The 24,559-nt window shown below is 35.2% G+C and overlaps 2 protein-coding genes across 9 annotated transcripts in view; one reads left to right on the top strand and one right to left on the bottom strand.

Moving 5' to 3' along the window:
* Positions 1–1,376: 1,376 nt before the first annotated feature.
* On the bottom strand, positions 1,377–11,372 carry LOC125649279 (40S ribosomal protein S6). The gene is made up of 5 exons (XM_048876703.2): positions 11,278–11,372; positions 10,001–10,132; positions 9,568–9,778; positions 3,665–3,814; positions 1,377–1,637 (listed from the first exon to the last, which is right to left on the bottom strand). The coding sequence occupies exons 1-5, from the start codon at positions 11,281–11,283 to the stop codon at positions 1,411–1,413; spliced, it is 726 nt and encodes a 241-aa protein (XP_048732660.1). The 5' UTR covers positions 11,284–11,372; the 3' UTR covers positions 1,377–1,410.
* A 135-nt stretch (positions 11,373–11,507) lies between these two features.
* LOC125649278 (TP53-binding protein 1-like) overlaps positions 11,508–24,559 on the top strand; it is a 43,920-nt gene continuing 30,868 nt past the window's right edge. For 4 of the 8 annotated variants that reach the window (XM_056165630.1, XM_056165626.1, XM_056165624.1 and 1 more), the window contains exons 1-10: positions 11,508–11,652; positions 11,901–12,157; positions 13,296–13,377; positions 14,907–15,057; positions 15,162–15,214; positions 16,102–16,278; positions 21,357–21,430; positions 21,525–21,620; positions 22,173–22,280; positions 22,823–22,867. In XM_056165630.1, coding sequence (XP_056021605.1) covers positions 11,987–12,157; positions 13,296–13,377; positions 14,907–15,057; positions 15,162–15,214; positions 16,102–16,278; positions 21,357–21,430; positions 21,525–21,620; positions 22,173–22,280; positions 22,823–22,867 — 957 coding nt within the window. In that variant the 5' untranslated portion in view covers positions 11,508–11,652; positions 11,901–11,986. Of the gene's footprint in view, positions 11,788–11,900; positions 12,158–13,295; positions 13,378–14,906; positions 15,058–15,161; positions 15,215–16,101; positions 16,279–21,356; positions 21,431–21,524; positions 21,621–22,172; positions 22,281–22,822; positions 22,868–24,559 lie in introns of all 8 variants that reach the window. The other 4 variants (XM_056165629.1, XM_056165627.1, XM_056165625.1 and 1 more) reach the window with 3 other exon arrangements.

Here is a 24,559-nt window from a genome sequence, read left to right as displayed (position 1 = left end):
GGCCCCAACCTAGGTCCCGAGTCGCGAGCTTGGTTTCACATGGGGATGCCCGAATACCAATATAACATGACCTTGCTATTCTGGAGGTCAAGGTCACTTATGGTATGACGTTAAAGGACTTGTCATGAGAAATCTATGCCTTAAACAGTTCCGGGGATATTGACAAGGCAAGGTTTTCCTAAAAGTAGGTCAAATTCCAGGTTCACAATGTTAAAAACTTTGGTACCACGAGATGCCTTGTCAAAGGGAATACAGCTGTACACATAAAAATATGAGCTCATCTCTCGCCAATCACATTCAAGTTTCAGACAGACAGGACAAAACAAAGTCCCAACTATAGATGTAGGCATTAAACTCGAATACACACAACTACGGGACACTGGCATACGACTAGTGTACCTGCTGCTCTTGAAAAGAATCGTTTCAATTAATTTCCTGTGTATCTCTAAATCTTTGAAAGATCTTCTATCGTGGCCCGACGCTACCCCTGAATTGAACAAACTTGAATTTGAACTACCTGTAGGTGCTTGCATGTTAATAAGACTAATCATCGCCCAGTCGTTTTGTCGAGGTGGTTTTTATATTTTAGTTTCCCTATACATTCCCATATCCTACTTCCACAATTTGAACCAACTTTAATTTGCAATTCCTGAATATTGATATTCTAACTATGGTCCTTCTGTTTTTTATCCTACATACTCCCAGATACTAAAACTTTGACCTCATATTGTTACCACGCCACATTTCTGGAGGCCACAATTCAAACTTAAATCTGCACTACCTGGAAATGAAAGCACATTAGTACAACTAATCAATATCACGGCTCTGTTCTATTTATAAAATAATTTTCCTTTGTATCTAAAACTTCCATCCCCTACTGTGGCCCCACCTTACTCCCGAGGGCCAAAATTTGAACAAAATATTTCAGTTTCAGACCCAGTGGTTCTTCATCCATTTGAGTTTTCCTATATATTTTCATGAAAAACTTGTACCCTATAGTGGTCCCATCCTACCCACGGAGTCCAATATTTGAACAGACTTCAATTTACATCAGGAAACTTTCATGTGTAAATATTTAAAATTTTCTGGCCCAGTGGTTCAACCACACCAATTTTTGCATTTTCTTGATTATCTCCTCTTTGAAGGTAGCATAATTTGAAATTCTTGATTATCAGCATAATTTGAAATTCTTGATTATCTCCACTTTGAAGGTAGCATAATTTAATATTCTTGATTATCTCCTCTTAGAAGGTAGCATAATTTGAAATTCTTGTTTATCTCCACTTTGAAGGTAGCATAATTTGAAATTCTTGATTATCTCCTCTTTGAAGGTAGCATGAAATTCTTTTACTTTGAGAAACAATACAACAGAGTACTTCATCCTTTTTTTTTATTGTTAAATTAACATCTTCACTTAGATGTGGAGGCAGACATGGACGTCCTGCTGCCAGACCGACTCCTCTTTCTCTCCTTAGCCTCCTTTAGTCTCTGTGCTAAGATTTTAGCGTATTCGGCAGCATCCTCTCTGCGCTTGGCATGCTTCTTCTTCTTCAGGGCCAATCTGTGTCTCTTCCTCTGAAGAACAAGTGGGGTGACCAATCTCTGGATTTTAGGGGCCTTTGTCTTCGCCTTCTTACCTGTGAAAGAGTAAGATCTCATTAGATGTGTCATTATATATGAGATATAAGCATTCGAAACAAATATTTCCAGTGCTAAGCTCTGATATATATATCTATTTTCAAACATTTGTTTTCAAAGTGAGCTGAGAATTTTCTTCATTGCTAGGCACTGGTCATTATTTTATGATACATTCCCATCAAACAGTTTCAGGCCCATAGACAGCTATCTTAAAAGAGAGGTGGAGTGGGGCCTTAATCTTGGGTAAGTTTGTATACTGTATACAGTGGTGGATTTAGGGGAGAAATGAGGAGTTCTGGGGATCAAACCTCTCTTCCCTGGCCGCAAAGTAAATAAACTTCAATTTACACTACTGGAGCCAAACCTCTCCTCCCTGGCCCCAGCATACATCAACTTCAATTTACACTACTGGAGCATACCTCCATATCAATTTGACAAACTACCATTCTCGTTGTTCGATGAATTTATATTAAAAAAAAAAAAAAAAATTCCAATGTAAAACTTGCAAACTTGAATCTAAACTATATAATAAGGATACTTGAATATAAATTTGACAGAGTTTAATCTTGTGGTTCTAGAGATTTGTTTTAATACAATTTGAAAAATCAATTATTGAAAATAATAATCGATGGTCGCTGGGAATACATTAATCGGATCATCAGAGCAACATTAATGCAGTTGATACAAATAAGTACAGTGCTATGCTCTGATATACTTCATCATTTTCAAACATTAGTTTTCAAAGTGAGCTGAGAATATTTCTTCATTGCAAAGCACTGATCATTCTTTTATGATACAATCCCATCAAACACTGTTTCAGTTCCATATGAAGCCATCTTTTAAAGGGCAGGTGGAGTGGGGCCTTAAACTTGGACAAAATTTTGTAGAATTTGTATATGATCTTTAAACAAGAGGCCCACATACATATAACACTCATTTGAGTCACCTTGCTCATACATATTTAATCAAACCTTTGTATCTTGAACTTGATGAAGCCAAGAAAAAACTTTTGAGATATCCCTAGGCTCGAGATATTGAGGTGTACATAATTAGTAGTTGGTTCTTCTAACTCACTTTCACATATCCATACATAATTAGTAGTTGGTTCTTCTAACTCACTTTCACATATCCATGGTATTTGAAAGAGATAGAAGTTTGTTTATAATGTACTTCATTGAATAGCCAAACCTCTCCCTAGCTCTGGCACAAATTAACTTCAATTCACACTGCATATCAATTTCACAAACTCTACCATTGTAGTTGTTAGATGATTTAAAAAGAAATTCCAATATACTTGAATCTAACCAATATAAAGGATACTTGAATGTAAATTTGACAAAATGTAGTCTTGTAGATCTAGAGATTTTTTTTTTTATCATTTCTCCCTTCCCCGACCCTGGATCTGGACTATTAAATGAGGAAACTTGCACTGCACATGAATTTGATAAACCTTTTAACGCTTGTGGTTCATAAGAAGAAGATCTATGGAAACTTTAAGTTGTTGGTCCAGCTTGACCTTTGACCCTGCACTAACCGAGAACAATTTCACATTCATTTGACAATTCTTGGCTCTTGAGATTTTCTTTTCATCTTAGCCATTTCACCTGTGAACGAGTAAACTTTGATCATTAGAAACTGTGTCATTGCACAAGAGAAATATGCAAGTGATAAAAATTCAGTACAGTGCTATGCTCAGATATATTTCTTCCATTTTCAAACATTAGTTTTCAAAGTGAGCTGAGAATATTTCTTCATTGCACGGCACAGGTATATTGTTGTCTAGCCGAATTTTCTTAGCTGTTAATAATAGCCTTAATGATTAGGTCCATGTGGTGTTAATTCTAGGTAATTACTGACTGGCAACATGTATACGAAATATTGGAGCCCTATCACCCACCATGTTCAAAAGTTATGTGCAAGGTTAAAAGTTTCATACAAACGGACAGGACAAAATCCATTATGCCCCATGATCTTTTATCATTGCAGATAGAAATGTTATGAAAATAAGAACATCTTCATTGCATACCCTCCTTTTGTGGTAGCGGTCTCCTGACAACATACTGGCGCACGTCATCCTCCTTGGAGAGGTTAAACAGTTTCCTGATTTTGCTGGCTCTCTTTGGTCCCAGGCGACGGGGGATGGTGGTGTCTGTCAAACCAGGAATATCCTTCTCCCCTACAGAAAACAACTTCATAAGAATCACCTTCTCCCCCACAGAAAACAACAAACTTCATAATGTTCACCAATGCTAAATGTAACATTTACCGATAAAATGTAACTTCCTGGATATTAACCGTTTTCTGATATAAAGGATGAAAGCTTAAAGAATTCAAACTTTTTCAATATACATTGCTGCTCACAGAATATGTAAATTCATTTGCAAAATGTATTCATGAAACATAAGCCGCCACCTTCTACACAGAACTTTAAACTAGCAACAGCCTTCAGTGTCTCAGATCAAAAGCTCAAATCAGAATCTGGGAAGATTCAGAGAGTTGGGTTTAGAAATATAGATACATCATCGACACTGCAATTATCACATGACTAACGAATCTAAATTAAAATAACACATTTTATAATTTTACAAGTAGATCTATGCATTTTATTCCAACCTGAAACATCTGCTATCAAATGAACTGGAGAAAAACTTGAATGTGACCAACTAAGAGCACAAAAAATCTATTTTAGGCCAAGTTCTTAGAAAAAAAACTTTGATTTAGAATTACAGCTATTATAAAGTGACTCGTCAATTTAGAAGCAACTAATGAATGAGATGTATTTTTTTCTTTCTTGCCAGACTTTATAATATTTATTGTGAAAAAAAGACGAACAAATCCTCATGTTGTTACAGAAGGATAATTTAAATGAATATCAAGAAGCACGTATCGCGTTGTTTTGAGATTATTGGGTCATAAGGTCTGAATATCATGTACACCCTTGTATGGTCTTATCGACAATTGTGCATCAGGGTTGTGGATAACCACTTGCCTATGCGAGCAATATTTGCTGTGGGCGATTAGATATTAAAAATCACCTCGCCCACATGGCAACCAAATTTTCTCCCAGAACATTTTCATTTTATAATGTACTTTCCTTTTCTATGAAATGTTATACTAACCAAGATTATTCTTGTTGTGTGCAAAGCAGATGCTAAGCACAGGTTACGTCAAGCATATGTGACCTAGACTAACTACATATACACAATGTGGCGATTTATCGAAAGGATTTCAAAACCCCAGAAGAGAAATACTAACAGAGACCATTACTTTCATGAATATGAGAACAAACGATCAAGATTGTTTTTTGCAGAATAGGCTTGTTTATCGGCCTTGACTGTCGGATATGGCAAATGAAATGTTTTGTCACTAAAAAAAAATAATCTGTTATTTGGTCTTCACTGGTAGTTGATACACAATGTGGGCCCTTAGATCAAATTGTGGGCCCCTAAACTTTCAAATGTTAACCACAACACTGTGCATTGTGTTAATCAGACAGATTCCCCTGGTCTAAGCCAGTTCTAAGTTAGTTGTTAGTTATCAGACGAAGCTGCAGCCCTCAGGAAAGGTCATGCATGCATCATTGAACTTATTCAGTCATTGATCATCATTTGTATCGTCACAAGCTTAATTGTTTAATGTTCGAGTTATTATTGAGCATTTAATCAAATATGTTGTGGGAAAATATAGTACCATAAACTTATAAAACAGCTCCCCCCCCCCTCCCCCCCCCCCCAAATTCAAGGGAATTTGAAAATTATTTGCAGCATCTCAGATCAAAATCTCAAATCAGAATCTTGGAAGATTCAGAGAGTTGGGTTTAGAAATATAAATACATCATAGACACTGCAATTATCACATGACTTACGAATCTAAATAACACACTTCATAATTTTACAAGTAGATACATTAATCTAACCTGAAACATCTGCTCTCAAAGGAACTGGAGAAAATCTTGAATGTGACAAACTAATAGCACAAAAACTTTATTTTGGACCATCCTTAAAAAACTTTGATTTAGAATTGCTGCCAAGTGAATTGTCTATTTAGAAGCAAACTAATGAATGAGATGTATTTTTTTCTTTCTTGCCAGACTTTATAATATTTTGTAGTCAGATTTATTTTGTTACAGCAGTATGATTTGAATGAATATCAAGAAGCACGCATCGCGTTGTTTTGAGATTATTGGGTCATAAAGTCTGTATATCATGTACACTCTTATTATATGTCTTATCGACAATCGTGCATCAGGGTTGTGGATAACCACTCGCCTATGTGAGCACTATTTGCTGTGGGCGATTAGATATTAAAAATCACCTCGCCCACATGGCAACCAAATTTTCTCCCAGAACATTTTCATTTGATGATGTACTTTCCTTTCTATAAAACGTTATACTAACCAAGATTACAGTCTATGCGAAAGACGTCGGACCGTCGGACCTGACCGATGTGCAGTGCCTCAGGTCCGATGTGTCATTTTTTACACCGGACCGGAATGTCCGATGTCTCAGTATTCAGTTTTAAGCTTTATTATTTTGACGCGGAGTCAATTAAATGTTTGTTATAAGTACAAAATATCACACAAATCCAAATACGTAAATGAATGTGATTAAACCGCATGGACCGTTTAAAGTATTATGCGGGAGGGATCCCTGATATAGTTTTACTAGTATAATAAATAAGATTTCCTTGCTTTTGCATTTTCACGTGTTTCTCTTTTTTACATTAGGTTTTTCGGTCTGACAAAATTTGGTTCGGTCCGGTGTGTTCATTGATTACACAGGACCAAATGTCCTGTGTGGTCAAAAAACTTTCGTATAGACTGAGATTATTCTTGTAGTGTGCAAAGCAGATGCTAAGCACAGGTTACGTCAAGCATATGTGACCTAGACTAGCTACATATAAACAATGTGGCGATTTAATGAAAGGATTTCAAAACCCCAGAAGAGAAATACTAACAGAGACCATTACTTTCATGAATATGAGAACAAACGATCAAGATTGTTTTTGCAGAATAGGCTTGTTAATCAGCCATGACTGTCGGACATGGCAAATGAAATGTTTTGTCACTAAAAAAAAATAATCTGTTATTTGGTCTTCACTGGTAGTTGATACACAATGTCATGTGGGCCCTTGGATCAAATTGTGGGCCCCTAAACTTTGAAAGTCAGGGGCCTACATGGCCCCTAAGGTTTCAAATGTTAACCACAACACCGTGCATTGTGTTAACCAGACAGATTCCCCTGGTCTAAGCCAGCTGATAGTTATCAGACAAAGCTGCAGCCCTCAGGATAGGACATGGCACAGTGCATGCATCATTGAACTTATTCAGTCATTGATCATCGTTTGTATCATCACAAACTTAATTGTTTAGTGTTTGAGTTGTTACTGAGCATTTAATCAAATACGTTGTGGGAAAATATAGTACCATAAACTTATAAAACAACAGCACCCCCCCCCCCCCCCCCCCCCCCCCCCAATAATAAATAAAAAAATTCATAGGAATTTGAAAATCATTTTCAGCATCTCAGATCAAAAGCTCAAATCAGAATCTTGAAAGATTCAGAGAGTTGGGTTTAGAAATATAGATACATCATAGACACTGCAATTATCACATGACTAACAAATCTGCTCTCAAATGAACTGGAGAAAATCTTGAATGTGACAAACTAATAGCACAAAAACTATTTTGGGCCATCCTTAAAAAACTTGATTTAGAGTTACTGTTTAGAAGTGACTAATGAATGAGATCAGATAAGTATTTTTTTCTTTCTTGCCAGACTATTTCACACATGAAAGCCCTTATCCCTTATCTTTCAGGAAAATTCAATGCATTGACTTTCACTGAAATGACCAATTTCAATGTAACTTCCAAATGCCACGTTATTGTATTCAGATAAGTAAAAACAAAGAAAAGAGTCACATTTAAATTAAGAAATATTAGGATAGATTAGCATAATTTGGTTCCATCATGGCATATCAACATTTACAATATTAAACTTTAAATCCACCCTACAATGTGATGGACCCAATGAAAGAGCCACACCAAAAGGTTCTGTGTATGATAGCATGTATTGGAAATAATACGATCCAGAGGTGGGACAATCTCCATCAATATACTGCTATTTCTTGTTAAGGTAAGCTTTACAATACAGGCAATGTAATATTGGTACGAAATAATACACGAATGACCTATCAAGAAATGTAATATTGGTACGAAATAATACATGAATAACTTATCAAAAAATGTAATATTGGTACGAAATAATACATGAATGACCTATCAAAAAATGTAATATTGGTACGAAATAATACACGAATGACCCATCAAAGGACATATTACAACTGGTGGATTGAATAATCAGAATCCTCATTGGTTCGAGCATGGAAATTCATAAAATAATCAACACGCACTTGATAATGAGGCCGCACTGTGTACATATGAATCAAGGATTGGGAACACAATTTATTTAAAAGCAAATGTAATTCTATATTTCAATTTTTAACATTTGTAGATTTATTGTGAAAAAGACAATTAAATCTTTATTTTATTATAGCAGTATGATTTGAATTAATATTGAGGTGCATGTATCGCATTGCATTGATGTATTGAGATTCTTATATTGTATCATGTCTGTATATTGTGCTGAACCTTATTTGGTCAGATTATCAACAATTGTGCATCGTTTAATTAGACAGATTCACCTAGTACATGTCAGTTTAAGTTAGCTGTTAGTTATCGGACGAAGCCAGTGACCTCAGGAGAGGCTTCGGCGTAGTTAAGGCAGTAACTGTACATGTATCATTGAATTTATTCATTGTACGACAATTTGTATCATCGCAAGCGTAATCTTTTAGTTTCAAAAAAAAATACTGGTGCATGCATGTAAAACACTGGGAAAATAAGGTACCATAAACTTCCAAAATATACCCCCCCCCCCCCCCCCCCAAATAAAAACCCCAAGACTTATGAGAATTTTAAAAATTATTTGCAGCATCTCAGATCAAAAGCTCAAATCAGAATCTTGAAAGATTCAGAGAGTTGGGTTTAGAAATATAGATACATCATAGACACTGCAATTATCACATGACTAACAAATCTAAATAACACACTTTGTATCATATTACACAAGTACAGGCATTTTATTAATCCAACTTGTAATATCTGCTCACAAATGATCTGGAGATAATCTTAATATTAACCATATGAACAAAAAATGTGAATTTTACACTATCCTATGAAGAAAATGTTAATTTGCTGCAAGGTGACTCATCATTTCAGTCATTTGTAATACTGGTAGTGGGTATTATTTTCTTGGCCGAACTAAAAAATCACACCTTTAAGTCATTTCTACAACCTTTCAAGGAACAGAGCACTACAAATTAAAATTCACAAAGCAGACGATCACCAACAATACAACTGATGCCAGGATGTATTTCTTTAATTTTGCTACTATGCAACCCTGAATTTATAGTTTCAGCACATGATGAGTTTGATAGCACATTATTTAAAATAATATGGTTTTATTGTAATTTGTATCTAACTGAATAATCTTTATCTTAAGTTTTGTGTATAAAATTATAACATTAGCTGTCAATAGTTATTTGCCAACTTAACTCGTTGCAGTCGCTGAATGTACATTGTCACAACCCTTATTTCTAGTTTCTGAATTTTACTGGGAATAAGAACAAATGTCAACATATGCACCTAGATTTCTGTGGAAAATAAAAAACAAATTTTCATTCATATTAAAAGTGCTCTTTTACACATTTTGTCGCAACTTGGAACACAGAGCACTCAAAGAGAAGGGTGTAGAATTGTAAACATTGTCAACAGACTGGGCAAATCTGTAAACAACTGTCAGATCAATAATAAAAAACAAACATTTAAAACAAAATCAACAATGAGAGCAAAATAGCATTTTTCCTTACCTTTCTTAACAATGACCATGGCCAGTACACTGAGGTTGTTGTCCACTATGCAACCCCTGACAGACTTCCTGCGACGTTCTCCGTCCCGCCTGGGGCGGAAACAGGAATGACCTTTGCTCATCAGGAGTCGAACGCGAACATTTGTAAGAATTCCCTGTTTCATGGGAAATCCTTGCTTGTCATTACCTCCTGCAATCCTTAGAACATACCCCTACAAAAATAAAATTCTAGTGAAATGTGTGTAAATACTAAGATTTGTTTTCACAATGTTTCTTTTCTACAAGACCGAACTTCAAAGTAGTTCATACAAATTTAAATTGACCAATGCACAAGCAGTTTTTCATGAAAAGTTATAAACAAGCATGATAACACAAGTTGACAATGATCTTTCAAATTCAAAATTATTTAATTTCGATCGGTGCATCAGTCTAACCTTCCATTCATCGCCAAGGCAGTCAGCTGACACTTCAGTTGCCATCCTCTTCTCATAGAAAGGTCTCAGTTTCTTTTCATCATCAACTTCGATGAGTTTTTGACAGCCAGTGGCTGGATATGAGATGTTGAGCTAGGAATAAAAGAATAATCTGGGGTAACAATCTGTTTTTACCATCATAACACACAATATCATATTTTGCATAATGCCAAGTCCTAAACAGGTTGGGAACACTTCCCCTATAGCGAGATATTCTCGCTAAAACGCGATTATCCCTCTCTAGCGAGAATAAATATATCCCGTATAACTGAGAAAAACACCCGCGGAGTACATCTTTTCGCGATTCACGTGAAAAGAAGAAAAAGCGCTAAAATGTGTGATACTTCTGCAAATATATTAATCAAAACAAAAACACTTACGATGTGTATTGGATTTCAGACTGCTTCCCTCTTATGCAGCAACTTTGATATGCAATTTCATGACTATGTTGTCAATTTCATAGAAACAATTCACATCATGTTGAGTGTGTGGCGCACTTATTCAGCGTTGCACGGGATTTGCTATTATTTTCAATACAGATGCCAAAACACCTGTTTATGGTAATGTTTATTACTCGCTAAAGAGGGATAATCGCGTTTTAGCGAGAATATCTCGCTATAGGGGAAGTGTTCCCAACCTGCTAAATACACTCTCCATCAAACTGGCTGAAGAATGAAATCACAGAAAAAACGTACAACAGTTGCGTCGTTTTATGTTAGATTAAAAGTGAGAGGATTCAAATAAACTATAAAGCGTAAATTTTAAAGACAATAATGTCAATGGACTGTCAAGTTGCGCGACTTTTCAATAAAAAGTTGTGATGCAGATCCACTTGGTCTTCCTACGTTTGACACGAGTTTATAAAACGTATTCGCAAAGTAGCAAGAAAAAGTCGTAACACTACCCACCTAAAACAAATCAATTCCAAATTTGCATATGCTAAAACTACTCGTAACTTATATACACTTGCATTAAACGGATATTTAAGTTCAGTATAAAATTTATTCGATATAATCAGACACACATATAACATGTGTTGTACGTCTCGGACACAATCGTCTGGATATTTATAGTAAACATGTGGAATGTCGTGTTTGAATCTACCAACATCGACATTTTCAGGGATTCGATTCGTTTACAAATGGAATCAAAGAAAAGTATATTTAATGCTTCACTTAATTCATGTAAATTTTGCCATTTTGTGGTCTGATACATCTTTATTTTGTTTTCTAATCTACCTTCATTTCTGATCTTTGCGATCAGTTCGCCTCAACCGGAAGAAAAGGAAGTTATCGGCCTTGTTTGGCACATTGTACTCTCAAAAAAAAAGAAAGAATATTCTAATAAGTAAATAATGACTTTGATTGTAAATATAAATTATTTTTCATCAATATTTTTATCTAACTAAACCTTCTGTTAGAAATTATTAAAATCAATATATCCACTAACTATATAGTCTTTATAGTATAGCTTAGAGGTTGTGACGGAGCGCGGGAAGTGGGGAAGTGTCAACAAATTTCGAATTTCCTCCAATAGCTCAGCTGTGTAAACTACAAAATATGCCATTACGCTGAAAATATGTCATAATGTTGAAGTTTATGGACTAGAATAGTGTAAGATAACATAGGCTCTATTGATCGTATTCGATTTATTATTTTTGATAGCGGTAAACCTACCCCAGCAAACAAGTCGGGTATATGTGTGTACATTTGTACACAAGTAACACAACTGTCTTGTAAATTGTGATGGTGAGATTTTATCTAGGCAAATTTCAATTTCAAATTGTATTTAAAAGTTTCATCTGTTTCCATGAATAATTACGCATTTTAATGCGATGTTTGTATATTGTTTATGATTTTAGTACTGAAGACAGACTGGCAATTTAAGATCAGACTGGCAAGCGAGAGGTATAGCTCAGTAAGTGAGTAACCTGGTCATTGTAACGGTATGGAGGTAGAGGATTCAGACTCAGCAAGCGTGGAATACGATTTTGAGACACAGCCCGGAAGTGTTGGTTTCATGGTACTAGCTTCACAATCAGAATCCCAGGCCAAGAACACAGAAGAGGTCGATGTACTGCAGATGTGGCCTGCCCTACAGCCGAGAGAGGAACAGAAAGTAAGACTTGGCGTTAGTTAGCAAAGCATCCTGCATTGTAATTAGATGTAATCATGTTTTTAGTTGTACATAATCCTTGTTTTGAGTTTTATATACATGTTGTGCATGTTTTAATTTCAAGCTTTTGAGAGCTTATGTTTGTTGTGGAATAATTTGCCTGGTAATAAATACTAATAATCAATGTTTACTTTTCACTGCTTGTCATCTAAAGGACTAGCTACTAAGTAACTTGTCCTATTTTCATGTTTTTATGACTGGGGGCCAGACTCCCTCCAAATATGTGGGTTCCCTTAATTTGTATAATAGAGAGCAAAGGTACCCAATTACAACATGCCAAATATATTTAATTATTTATATTTAATTAGCTCTAAATCTTAAGATTTTATTTTGTAATGTGCTATTACGATGATAGTTTTGTATGTAACTTTAACTATAGTCTCATTGATAAAATGAAAACTAAGTTTTAAGATTTTATGAAAAAGTATTCGGTTCTATTGAATATATAGCACGATAAAAAAATAGATTTTTGTAATGGGAATTAAGACAATAATGTAATCTTGCTTCATTCAGATTAGGTTTTCTAACACAAATATTAATAACAAAAGTTAATCTCTATTTTTTTCTTTTGAAATAGTTATTAAATCACAATTTTACAACAAATATTTCCTGACACCAAAATGACATCTAACATTGCACAACCATGACATAACTTAGTCTAGTATTGCCTTGGTGGGTTTGTTTTAAAACTGTAGTAGTTTATAGAGCTATATGGACTGGCGTGGGTATCGGCCTGGATAGTTCAGTGGTGTAGTAATTAGATCTCGAGCTATATGGACCGTGGGTATCGACCTGGGTAGCTCAGTGGTTAGTGCTCATGACCAGTAATGCAGGGGTCCCAGGTTTGATTCCTGGGTTTGATTTTTCCTTTCCTACAAAACCTTGATAGACCACAGGGATTTATCTAGATTCTCCTTTCAATGGTAAAGGGTACCATATGCCTCTTGACAAAAAAAAAAAAAAAAAAGATTTTCCCTTTCACAAGTAAAATTTTCTTCAATTGTAGAAAACTCTTAAATTGGAGAAAGTCATTACGTAATAACATTATGAATATGAATTTCATTATTATTGTGTTTTGTAGGAGGAAAACCAGTCTGAGAAGTCAGGTAGACAATGTCTCACAGCTGTAATGAACAGATCTCTAGAGGAAAATAATCCAACAGGTGAATCTGAAGTAGAAAAATGTGTACTTGTATCTTACTAATTAACTGTAAACTTAGAAAAATGTGTACTTGTATCTTACTAATTAACTGTAAACTTAGAAAAATGTGTACTTGTATCTTACTAATTAACTGTAAACTTAGAAAAATGTGTACTTGTATCTTACTAATTAACTGTAAACTTAGAAAAATGTGTACTTGTATCTTACTAATTAACTGTAAACTTAGGAAAATGTGTACTTGTATCTTACTAATTAACTACAAACTTAGAAAAATGTGTACTTGTATCCTACTAATTAACTGTAAACTTAGAAATTCCCAAACACAATGCTATTTTTTTTATATACCCCCCCAACCACTTCCCCTTCAAATGAAGAAAAGGGACATATTATGTTGCATTAGTTGGTTCACAGAGATGATATATCCAGTGATTACTAGGCAACATTTTATACAATGGTCCTTAAACAGGTTAAATTTCATCATGTTTATTGGTAGGTTGGTCATAACCAGTAGCTGACCCCTACTGATTAAAAGGTTAAAAGTCATGAGATTTTCTAGAGTCTTTTGAAAACCATAAGTATGAAGGATATTTCCTCCAAATGTTGTTTGGACTCAATTTGGTATAAAATGACTCGATGCCAGGAAATCTTTAGATGTCCAATATATTACATGCAGGTTTCTAACATGTGTACAGTAATTGTTGCCCAACCGAGAAGTAGAAAACCTTTTTGTGCATTGATAATTAAACTTCATTGACAGATTGGTCATGACTACTTGTAGTTGATGGCACCTTTTGATTCCAGGTTAAAAAGTCAAAGGTTAATACTCATCAGGCTTTCTAGCTTGCAAATGTCAGTTGACTTGTCCAACCAATAACTAGAGCACTATTTGCCTGATGGTCATCAAACTTCATGGACATGTTGGTCATATCTTCATTACTTGTATTGTTGGGAGACTTCCAAAATTGAGCTTCCATAAATGTCTTTTGCCAAGAGTAAAAATATTCCAGAATGTTTCACTAAGACCAAAATTTAAACCGATAGAAAGAAAATAGACACACATCAATGACCAGATTAGACATGCAACAATGATCAGATTAGACACACATCAATGATCAGATTAGACACACATCAATGACCAGATTAGACACACATCAATGACCAGATTAGACACACATCAATGACCAGATTAGACACACATCAATAATCAGATTAGACACACATCAATGACCAGATTAAACACGCATCAATGATCAGCTGATCCATGGCTTGTGTTTGTACAAGTATACTGCAATATGTACTTATTTTGAAATTATCACATTTAAAATCTGTCGTAATTAGAGCTGATGCACTAATTGTCATCATCATGATTCAGTGTTTCTTGCTTGCACATGTGCAGTATTTATCTAGAGGAAAAATTCTCTTTCATGTGCCGTGTAAACAATGTAAATTACCCCCACCTTCAATATTATTTTCCATAAACCTTGAGCTCATTTCAGTTGTGTAAAAAGTAAACCCTGCTATGTTCATCAGAAGCTGTACAAGTTTTGGCCACTGAAACAGAACTAAGTGAGTCGGAGCTTGAGCCCGAGGTGACAGTGATTGAAAAGCCAGGAGAGAGGTATATAGGTTCACCCCATTCACAAGCCAGAGATGAGAAACAAACACCAAGTAGTGATGGAAAGTAGGTGTAATTAGACTGTATGCTAATAGACTGATGAAAGTTTAAACAATCAATGAATATTAATGATAAATATATAATTATATGATTTATTTCATTTTTTCTAGGGCTGCAGCATTATTCCGGTCCATGTCTCCACAGGACATGTTTGACAATGAAGGTAGGTGTTGTTTTATCAAAAATGGATAATTGTCCCCCCCCCCCCGCCCCTGCCATATCAAAGATGTTGAATTCCTAAAGTAGTAATCAGCGTGTGTCTCTGTCCATCAGTGTGTCCCTTCTTCTGTCAGTGCAATTTTGTAGTACATAAAAACATGTTTATAGTTTATTTTTCATTTTTTTTTTCATTTCATTTTATCAGTTATAAAATAACACAGAATGTCATGATCTGTAGCACTATGCAGTTATAACAGTTAAAGAATAAGTAACTGTATGAATAGCAAGACATATGATGATATAATAACCCAAGGATAACCCATAAAAGCTTGAATTATCTTATTTCCAATGGGGTCCTTATATTTATATAATAGATATGATCAACAGACAAAAAGAATAAAAATTACATGACTAACAATTGGAATTTTGGCAGGTTTTGATTAATAGTTGCATAATGCATTGAGAAATGACAAGCTTCAGACATATTTTATATAAATAGAATACTAAAGTGTTAAAAAATAAGTATTAAACGAAATTGGACATGTTATCAGGTTATTAAAGTATGGTCATAGCGAACCTCCATTATTGTCCACTCCACGATCCCCCGGGCTAAGACAGGGTCTCAACAGGGCTATACATGCTAAGGCAGGGCCTCAACAGGGCTATACATGCTAAGGCAGGGCCTCAACAGGGCTATACATGCTAAGACAGGGCCTCAACAGGGCTATTCATGCTAAGGCAGGGCCTCACCAGGACTATACATGCTAAGGCAGGGCCTCAACAGGGCTATACATGCTAAGGCAGGGCCTCAACAGGGCTATACATGATGTAAACTCCCTGGTCTTTAATCACGTTTACATTAATTGCTATAAGATGTGATTGTAATTGTAGATGAAGAGAGAGAGATCTGCACTCCAGCAGGTTTTGTTGGGTCTCTACATTTGTCTAATCAGGCCATGCTAGTCCCAGAAACTACCGACTCAGAGTGCCCACTTCCTTCCACACCCGAGGAGCTAGAGGGACTCCCTAAAATCATACCCAGCTCGCCCACTGATGGCTCATTTATAGGTCAGTATAACGGGTCAGTGGGGATTATCCACTCCATTTGTTAGTCCCTAACAGCTCCAATATAGGGGACTGTAGTCTCCTCTCTGTCCGTCTGTCACAAATTAGTTGGTCAGACTTTTTTCACCATGTTTCAATTTACATAACTGAAATTTGGTAATAACTGATTTCATGATGTATGTTTGCAGATCAAGTTTCATCATGGTTGACTGATTTTTATGGAACTTTGTGCCGAATATATTTTTCTGGAATTTTTTCTATAATGCTTTACAGGGATCTTAACGTTTGTCCAATTGCCCGAGGCAATTGAAAACCCAGTTCGGAAAAGTGAAACTCAATCCATACGTGTTCGATGGGGCAATGTGATTATTCTAATTGTGTTAAGGTTGATAAATATTAAATATTAGAGAATAAAGTCCACCTCTGTATATATTTTTTGTTTTTTTTACACAGAATCCTTGATTATTTAGGTCCCTTTTTAGTAGATCGTAATGTATAGTATCCTATCAGTAAGTCGTTCCTAATAACATAACTATCCGTCATACAATTTATCTTAGTCCTGTTTGCGAGAAAATGGCGGCTTCACAACTGTTTGTTTAAGTAACATTCAGGAAAATTAAAGTACGATTTTAAAAAGAAAGGCATGTTGAGAATAAAAGTAAATTTCAATTAACAATCATAATTAACAGGTTTAACTGATACTGACAGCAGTGTGGTCTGTACATTGTGTACGGAATTCAGTGCTACATCGCCAGTACTTTATATAATAATAATAATGATAATAATAATAAGGCGACACCAATTAAATTTCTTGTTCGTCGGATCCGAGCGCTCGTATTTAAATAGAACGTAAGAAATATTAATTTAAATTTCCCACTCCCGGAATTTTTAGGTTCATTTTCCGCTCCATTTTTTATTTTAGTTTTTAACAAAGTCATGACTGTGCTTGGAAATGATATTTCGACTGTGTCAGCAAAAACCTGAACAACATCGAATATTTTTTAAAACACGCGGAGACACTCAAGTAGAGGACAATTATGTCAGTATTAGTTGTAAAAATAACCGAAAAGAACAGGGGTGTAGTTCTTACAAACACAGCCATGAACTTTATTGGTGAACAGTTGGAAAGACAGTTTTTAACAAAAACAAATTAGTCTTTTGTGCAGTTTCGGATCATTGCCAGTTCCGAATCACTTTGTAATTATAAAACTACTAATTATTGAAATGATTTCTAATTAGAAAGGTAAATCATGTTTGAAATGATTACTGAGAGATACAAAACTGATGTATTTTTTATTCAACCCAGGTTTATTACTTGTCACACTTCTATAATAGACTTTGACATCTTGGTAATTTTCACGCCTGGGAAAAATCGCGTTGTGGGGAAAAGTCTGTAGTTAAAGTATAATCATGTTTCTTGCACAAAACATTAATTGATACATCTTTCAGCAATAAATATTCCTTTATGAAGTGTATTATTGTAGTCAAGATGTCTTACCAAAGAAACACCATCTGCTGAACCAATTTTGGATCACGCGTGTCACACGCGTGATATTGAACTTAGTTTTAAACATTTTTTTATAAACAATTTTTTTATTAGAAAATTGAGACTGTCAATATGCTACGCATTGCGTCTAGATTTACTTCTTGGAATTATTACTTAAAATGTATACTGTAGTTTATTCAACTTTAGCATATTTAATTTTATAAAAATATTTATCCCAAGTTTCCCACCCTTGCCAAAACTGCAAGAAAATGGCAAGAAATTGTTATAATGTTCCGTGTAGATATAATGTTATATCATGAACAGCCTCAGAGAAAGATAATTATGAATGCTAATTAAGAGAATGTTGAATGCTGCAATTTTGGCTATGTCTTAATGGGAAGCTTTGAATATTGTTCAAATTAAATTAGTGTCTGATTTATTTTTATTTCTACAAAAACTAGGTATATCTTAAGCGGAATAAACATACAGACATACTGATTTAAAGTATCATATCGATTGAATGTAGGATAGGATCAGTCAATGTTCGAATTGGCATGCAGTCGTTTCAAACAAAGGATTTTTCATTTGAGAAACTTCTGATCTTCTCACAAGAAGATTGAAACCAAAATTATCTTTTTGGTACCACCATCAATAGTTCATAAAATGTGATCCGGAACTGGGCAAACGACAGTATATTTAGTCTTGAAATGTATGTACATGTACAAATACAATTTTAAATGTATTCACTGAATTTTGTTATTCATTTCTTCATCAAATAATGAACTTCTATACACAATGCTTTGAACACGTAAACTAGGCAATATATTATCACATTTGGGGTATAAACAAAATTAATGTCTTACAGAATATTTTATATTTACTAAATTACCAATATGTGTATTCAAAGGGGCATTGACTGTCATTTTGTCACCAAAAATTTAATTCAATGAAAATTGCTCAATATTATATATTTCAGCAATAACTACACGATTATTTCAAATACTTTTTATCCCCGAAGCAGGCACATGAATTATTTAATTTTGGTGATTGAATAATTAAATGTATTGCAAGGCAATTCTTCTTCCATATACATGTATATTTCTTCACACCAAAAGCTATTATCTAACATAGTCTTATGAGGGTTTCTCTTGTTTTTGTACAAAATAAATGTTTTTATTTATAATAGTCATTATTATATATTCCTATGCCATTGAGAAATTTTGAGTAAAAAAGATTACCATCACTTTCACAGCTAATGTCCCTTTTTAAAAAATAGAATATTGGTTATTTTCATGATCAGGTGATTTTGAATATATGTTTCATTGTTTTACAATTCAAAAGTTTAAGAAAGCAAAAACAAAATATAATCGCTCCCTTTGTTCTTTTACCATACCGCCTATAAATAAATTATAATATTATGAATAGTAAATCGCTCGCTCGCTCGCCCCAATTTTTTGGGATCATTTGTCCGAAGAACAAGAAATTTTATTGGTGTCGCCTAATCAGGATAACACAATTAGTTTAAAAACTAGTTTACATTGTGGTCCTGAAAACATATATACAGACAGCAGTATTATACAGATACAATATAAGATAGTATATGAAGGTATGTTGTATACATACATGTACGCTATTTACATATTTAAAACTGAAAATAAAACTGAAAATAAATAAAAAATAAAACTGAAAATAATCAAAAACAAATCTATGTGGTTTTAATTTCCCGAATGAAAACAAATTCTAAGATAAGCGGATTTAAAAGTTTCCAGTGTTGGGTAATTTCCTTACCCGCAATATAATTTACAGAATTGATAGCATTTATGCACATTTTTATTGAGTTATTGACTAAAAACTAATTTGTTACACTTTTGAAACATTTTATTGTCATATTTTAATCTAATCATATACACTTACCAACACATCACTGCAAGTGTATGACCTTTGTGCGGTTTTTTGTGGTAAAATAATTATTTCCCTACCTTGGCCTTTGTAATTTTCTTATATTATAATTTTGACATTTGGTTGTTGGGGGGGGGGGGGGGTGCCATCAATTGCACTCAACCCATAAACTTACATGAAATCACTAATAATTGGCAATGTATAATTCACAGTTGTAACCTAGCTCTTACATTTTGTAGCGTAAATAAGAAAAACTGGGCTATTCTCTGATTGTGGTTGACCCTGTAAATGGGGATAATCAAAATTACTTGTTGAAAGGTATATTAGAGTAAAAATATTTCGGACAACAAAGTTTTTCATTCGGACAAGTGAAAGTTTGAGTTTACTTGCCCAAAGGGCAAGTGAGATAAAAAGTGAATGTCTATCCCTGTTTTAAAAAGGAAACTTAAATTTGCATATTTTTCTGAATTGTTACACCAGTATATATTGAATATATATTAAACTTCAAAAGGAGCAGGATAATAGTTCAAAGATTAAATTAAAGAGTTGATTCATGTATTCTCAATAAGCATGAATTCGTTATAAGGGTATTCTTTATCAGCGAACATTACTGTACTTGCACCTTAGTGGCACAGTAAAACACAGTACTGTTACAATGAACACACTTCTGATGAATTCACACTTTCAGTGAACACACATATAATGAATTCACTCGTACAGCAAATTCATTTTCATTCCCTGTAGTTTTTAGCTCACCTGAGCTAAAAGCTCAAATGAGCTTTTCTGATCGCCTTTTGTCCGTCGTCTGTCCGTCTGTAAACTTTTTACATTTTCAACTTCTTCCCCAGAACCACTGGGCCAATTATAACCCAACTTGGTCAAAAGCGTCCTTTGGTGAAGGGCTTTCAAGTTTGTTAAAATGAAGGGCCATGTCCCCTTTAAAGGGGAGATAATAGCAAAAATAGGGTGGGGTCATTTAAAAATCTTCTTCTCAAGCACTACATGAGCCAGAAGAGCTGAAGTTTACATGAAAGCTTCCTGACATAGTGCAGATTCAAGTTTGTTAAAATCATGGCCCCCAGAGGTTGGATGGGGCCACAATAGGGATCAAAGTTTTACATACAATTATAGAGGGAAAATTTTCTCAAAAACTACTGGGCCAGGAAAGTGGAAATTTACATGAAAGCTTCCTGACATTGTGCAGATTGAAGTTTGTAAAAATCATGGTCCCTGGGGGTAAGATGTGGCTGCAGTAGGGGGTCAAAATTTTACATACAAATATATAGGGAAAATCATTAAAATTTCTCTTAGAAATTACTGGCCAGGCAAGTTTACATTTACATGAAAGCTTCATGACATAGTGCCGATTCAATTTTGTAAGAATCATGGCCCACGGGAGTAGTTTGGAGCCCAATAGGGATCAAAGTTTTATATGCGAATAGGAAAAATCTTTAAATATGAGCCACAGTGACTCAGGTGAGCAATGTGGTCCATGGGCCTCTTCTTAAACATACACTGTACGATAAACTTATTGGGTGTGATAAATTACGTATTTAATAAATCAAAATTGCTCTTCCCTAGCACTTTGCTGTAAGCGTGTTCTGTTGTGTGCAATTAAAAGAGCTCAGGCAACAAGACATAAAAGATAGACTTAGATTCTACAGAATGAAAATAATCGTTTGCTCCTGTTCCGCAGTGGATGAATCAATGCCTGTTCACTATGACCCAAGAGAGGACTCGACGCTGGCAGACGAAATCACTGTCATACAGGTACCTGTATTTCTCAGTCACTGTCGTAGCGATTTGTTGTGTGCACTAAATTGTGTCAAGTTGTATTAGTGTAACATGATATCTTCAATTGAAGAAAAGCAGAAAGTTGGATCCACCTGAGCTGTCACAGAAGAAGCCTCAGAGTTCTGAGGAAAGAGAAGACGAAGGAAAACAAAGGGTCGAGTCTGAGGTTAGTACGTACTGGTACCTACATTGTACAGTAGATGTGAGTACTAAGTACTAACTTTTGTTTATCTGAGGGTCGAATCCGAGGTTAGTACGTACAGGTACCTACAGTAGAGTGCTAAGTACTAACTTTTGTTTATCTGAGGGTCGAGTCGGAGGTTAGTACATACAGTTACCTACAGTAGATGCGAGTACTAAGTACTAACTTTTGTTTGCTTGATGGCCCGTAGGGTAGTATTTGTTGAAATGTAAAGCAATGTTGCTAATCTCTAACCAGAGATTGCTACATATACATGTAGTTTATTAACAAAATTATAAGACAATGAATAACTCGACCAGCATTATTCGGGCTTCTAGTGAAACAAAGTGCACTAGTTTGATCCGATTTCACCCCTACAGACTACTGGATGGTTGGTATAAAACCCGGTGTTGCATTCTATACTGTACATATACTTATATGATAATGGAACTTTGCTAACGACTGCACACAGTTTGACAGACTTTACAGGATTATTTTGCGGTATTTGGTGACTGATTATGCATGTTAATTCTGCAGTCTGCGGAGTATAACCCTAAGAGAGAGTCCACGCTGGCAGGACGTTCTGATGACGAGCCGTCTCTTCATCTCCATTACTCAGAAACCCAGGGATCCACACATAGACAGGTGATCTGTCACATTACTATTTATTGTTTTACATTTTGACGTCCCATCGAGAATTTTTCTTATATTGAGACGCCACCAGCTGTAGGTGAAGTACCACAAATTTAGATCTATGCTTTAAGTGCTCAGGGCCATAGCAGTGAGGGTTCTTTAACGTGCCAACGCCTGCTGTGAAACGGGACCTGCGTTAATAAGGTCATATCCGAAAGACTCTTGATTCTCACTTCCTAGATGCTGAGCATTTGGTGAAGGAGCAATCACTACCAATGTTTATGTCTTAGGTTTGACATGGAGCAATCACTACCTATGTTTATGTCTTAGGTTTGACGTGGCCATGCTACGAGAGAGACTCCAACCATTACTATTGAATTTGTTGTGATGTATTGAACACTGTTTAAAGAATTCAAAATAGTTCAACATACAGTAGTCCAATCAAAATTGTGAAATGCAAAATAGTAGCCTTGTATACATTTTAGCTCACCTCTCTTATCAAAATTTGTCTGCCTTGTCGTAAACTTATTTCATTTTCATCTTTTCTAGAACAGCTATTATCAAGGACACAGTTAGATGACTTAACGACAGATATAAATGTAGGTCTCCACCATTTGGCAGGTGCCCTATAATAATCACTATATTTGTCCATCAGTTCACCAACACTTTCTATGGCATGTGGTAACAGTGAAAGCGAAATGTCGTCGGACCGACGGACATGTCCGGTAATTTGACTCTCAGTCCAGTAAACTTCGTTATATATCCGGTCCGAATGTCCGGTGACTTTCCGGCAACGGTTTCGGAAACTACGAAGCGTTTTTCCCCCTTATATAACTGGTACCGATAAATGGTATCATTCCCAATGCCAAAAACCGTTGCTTTTTCCCAATTTTGAGACTAAAAATTCCCAATTCATTTGCCGAAAAATAGACCGCTGAAATTGTAATTTTCTTAGTCTGAAACGTACGAGTTAACTAAAATGTTCACTTCCGGTATTAAATCGAAAGTACAGATCATGGCAGTGTGTTTTGTACAGCTACGACGAATCCTTACGTCTCGCAACAACAAATATTACCGTAAAAAAGTTTGTAAAGAGATGAATACTTCTCGTTTTGTTGTCATTTTTCTTTTCTTTTAGTTGAAATCATTTGCCTATACATTGGTAGAAAATTCTCAATTTGTACAATTTTGACGCTATTTTTAGCCGATTGCAACGAAGTTGAACTCGGCTATTGGTTATGTGATGCGGGCGGTTGGGCGTCAACAATTGGTTTCCGGATGATAACTCGAAAAGTTTACAATCTAATCAAATGAAACTTTGATATATTGTTGGGTACCAGGTAAGGAAGAACCCTATTGATTTTGGAGAAAAATGATCAAAGGTCAAGGTCACAGTGACCGAATATAGATTGAAAACTATATGGTTTCTGGACAGTAACTCGAAAAGTTTAAAACTGAAATTAGTTCTTCACAATTATAAATATACCATGTCATTCCTGGCTTTACAATGTATCCCATGCAACTCGGCTCATGCACCCCTGGGTGCATATACTGATTTTATTCTCAATTGAATGGGTACCAGTACCAGTGGGTAGAAAAAAAATTGCTGCTATGTTTCGACTTCCAGTTCTGTTTATAAAAAAAAAACATACGAAAACGACAACATGTTCCTATTAAAATGGTACAGTAATGCAGTCCCCGGTAAACCTTTAAAACGAAAATCCAATGACCAGGAGGCTCAAAGTCTTTCATGTTTTAATATTTAAAAAAATGGTCTTCCTTACCTGGTACCCAACAATATATCAAAGTTTCATTTGATTTGGATTTAAACTTTCGGAGTTATCATCCGGAAACCAAATTTTCCTGAAATTTTCATTCTATTTTCGGTCACTGTGACCTTGATCTTTGATCATTTTTCTCCAAAATCAATAGGGGTCTTCCTTACCTAGTACCCAACAAAAAATTTCATTTGATTAGATTGTAAACTTTTCGAGTTATCATCCGGAAACCAATTGTTGACGCCCAACCGCCCGCCCACATCACCAAACCAATAGCCGAGTTCAACTTCGTTGCAACTCGGCTAATAATACTACTTTTTTCGGTCTGGTAAAATGTGATTTGGTCCGGTAATTTCCTATGTTTACCAGACCGAATGTCCTGTAAAACATTTCAACATTTCGCGATCACTGTGGTAATTTCCTTTGGAAGATTTTCAAAACAAAATTTACATGATACACGGATTAGGCAGAGGAAGGCCCCTTTTGATTGGATTAGGCAGAGGAAGGCCCCTT

The sequence above is a fragment of the Ostrea edulis genome, chromosome 5 (assembly GCF_947568905.1).
Source record: "Ostrea edulis chromosome 5, xbOstEdul1.1, whole genome shotgun sequence".
Classification (NCBI taxonomy): domain Eukaryota; kingdom Metazoa; phylum Mollusca; class Bivalvia; order Ostreida; family Ostreidae; genus Ostrea; species Ostrea edulis.
This window is presented reverse-complemented; position numbering and strand designations above follow the sequence as displayed.

Excerpts from the sequence above, each read along its gene's own strand:
- LOC125649279 (XM_048876703.2), bottom strand. Across the intron at positions 3,815-9,567 it reads CATGGTCATTGTTAAGAAAG|GGGAGAAGGATATTCCTGGT; the intron begins GTAAGGAAAAAT and ends TGTTTTCTGTAG. Across the intron at positions 1,638-3,664 it reads ACCGCTACCACAAAAGGAGG|GTAAGAAGGCGAAGACAAAG; the intron begins GTATGCAATGAA and ends ACTCTTTCACAG.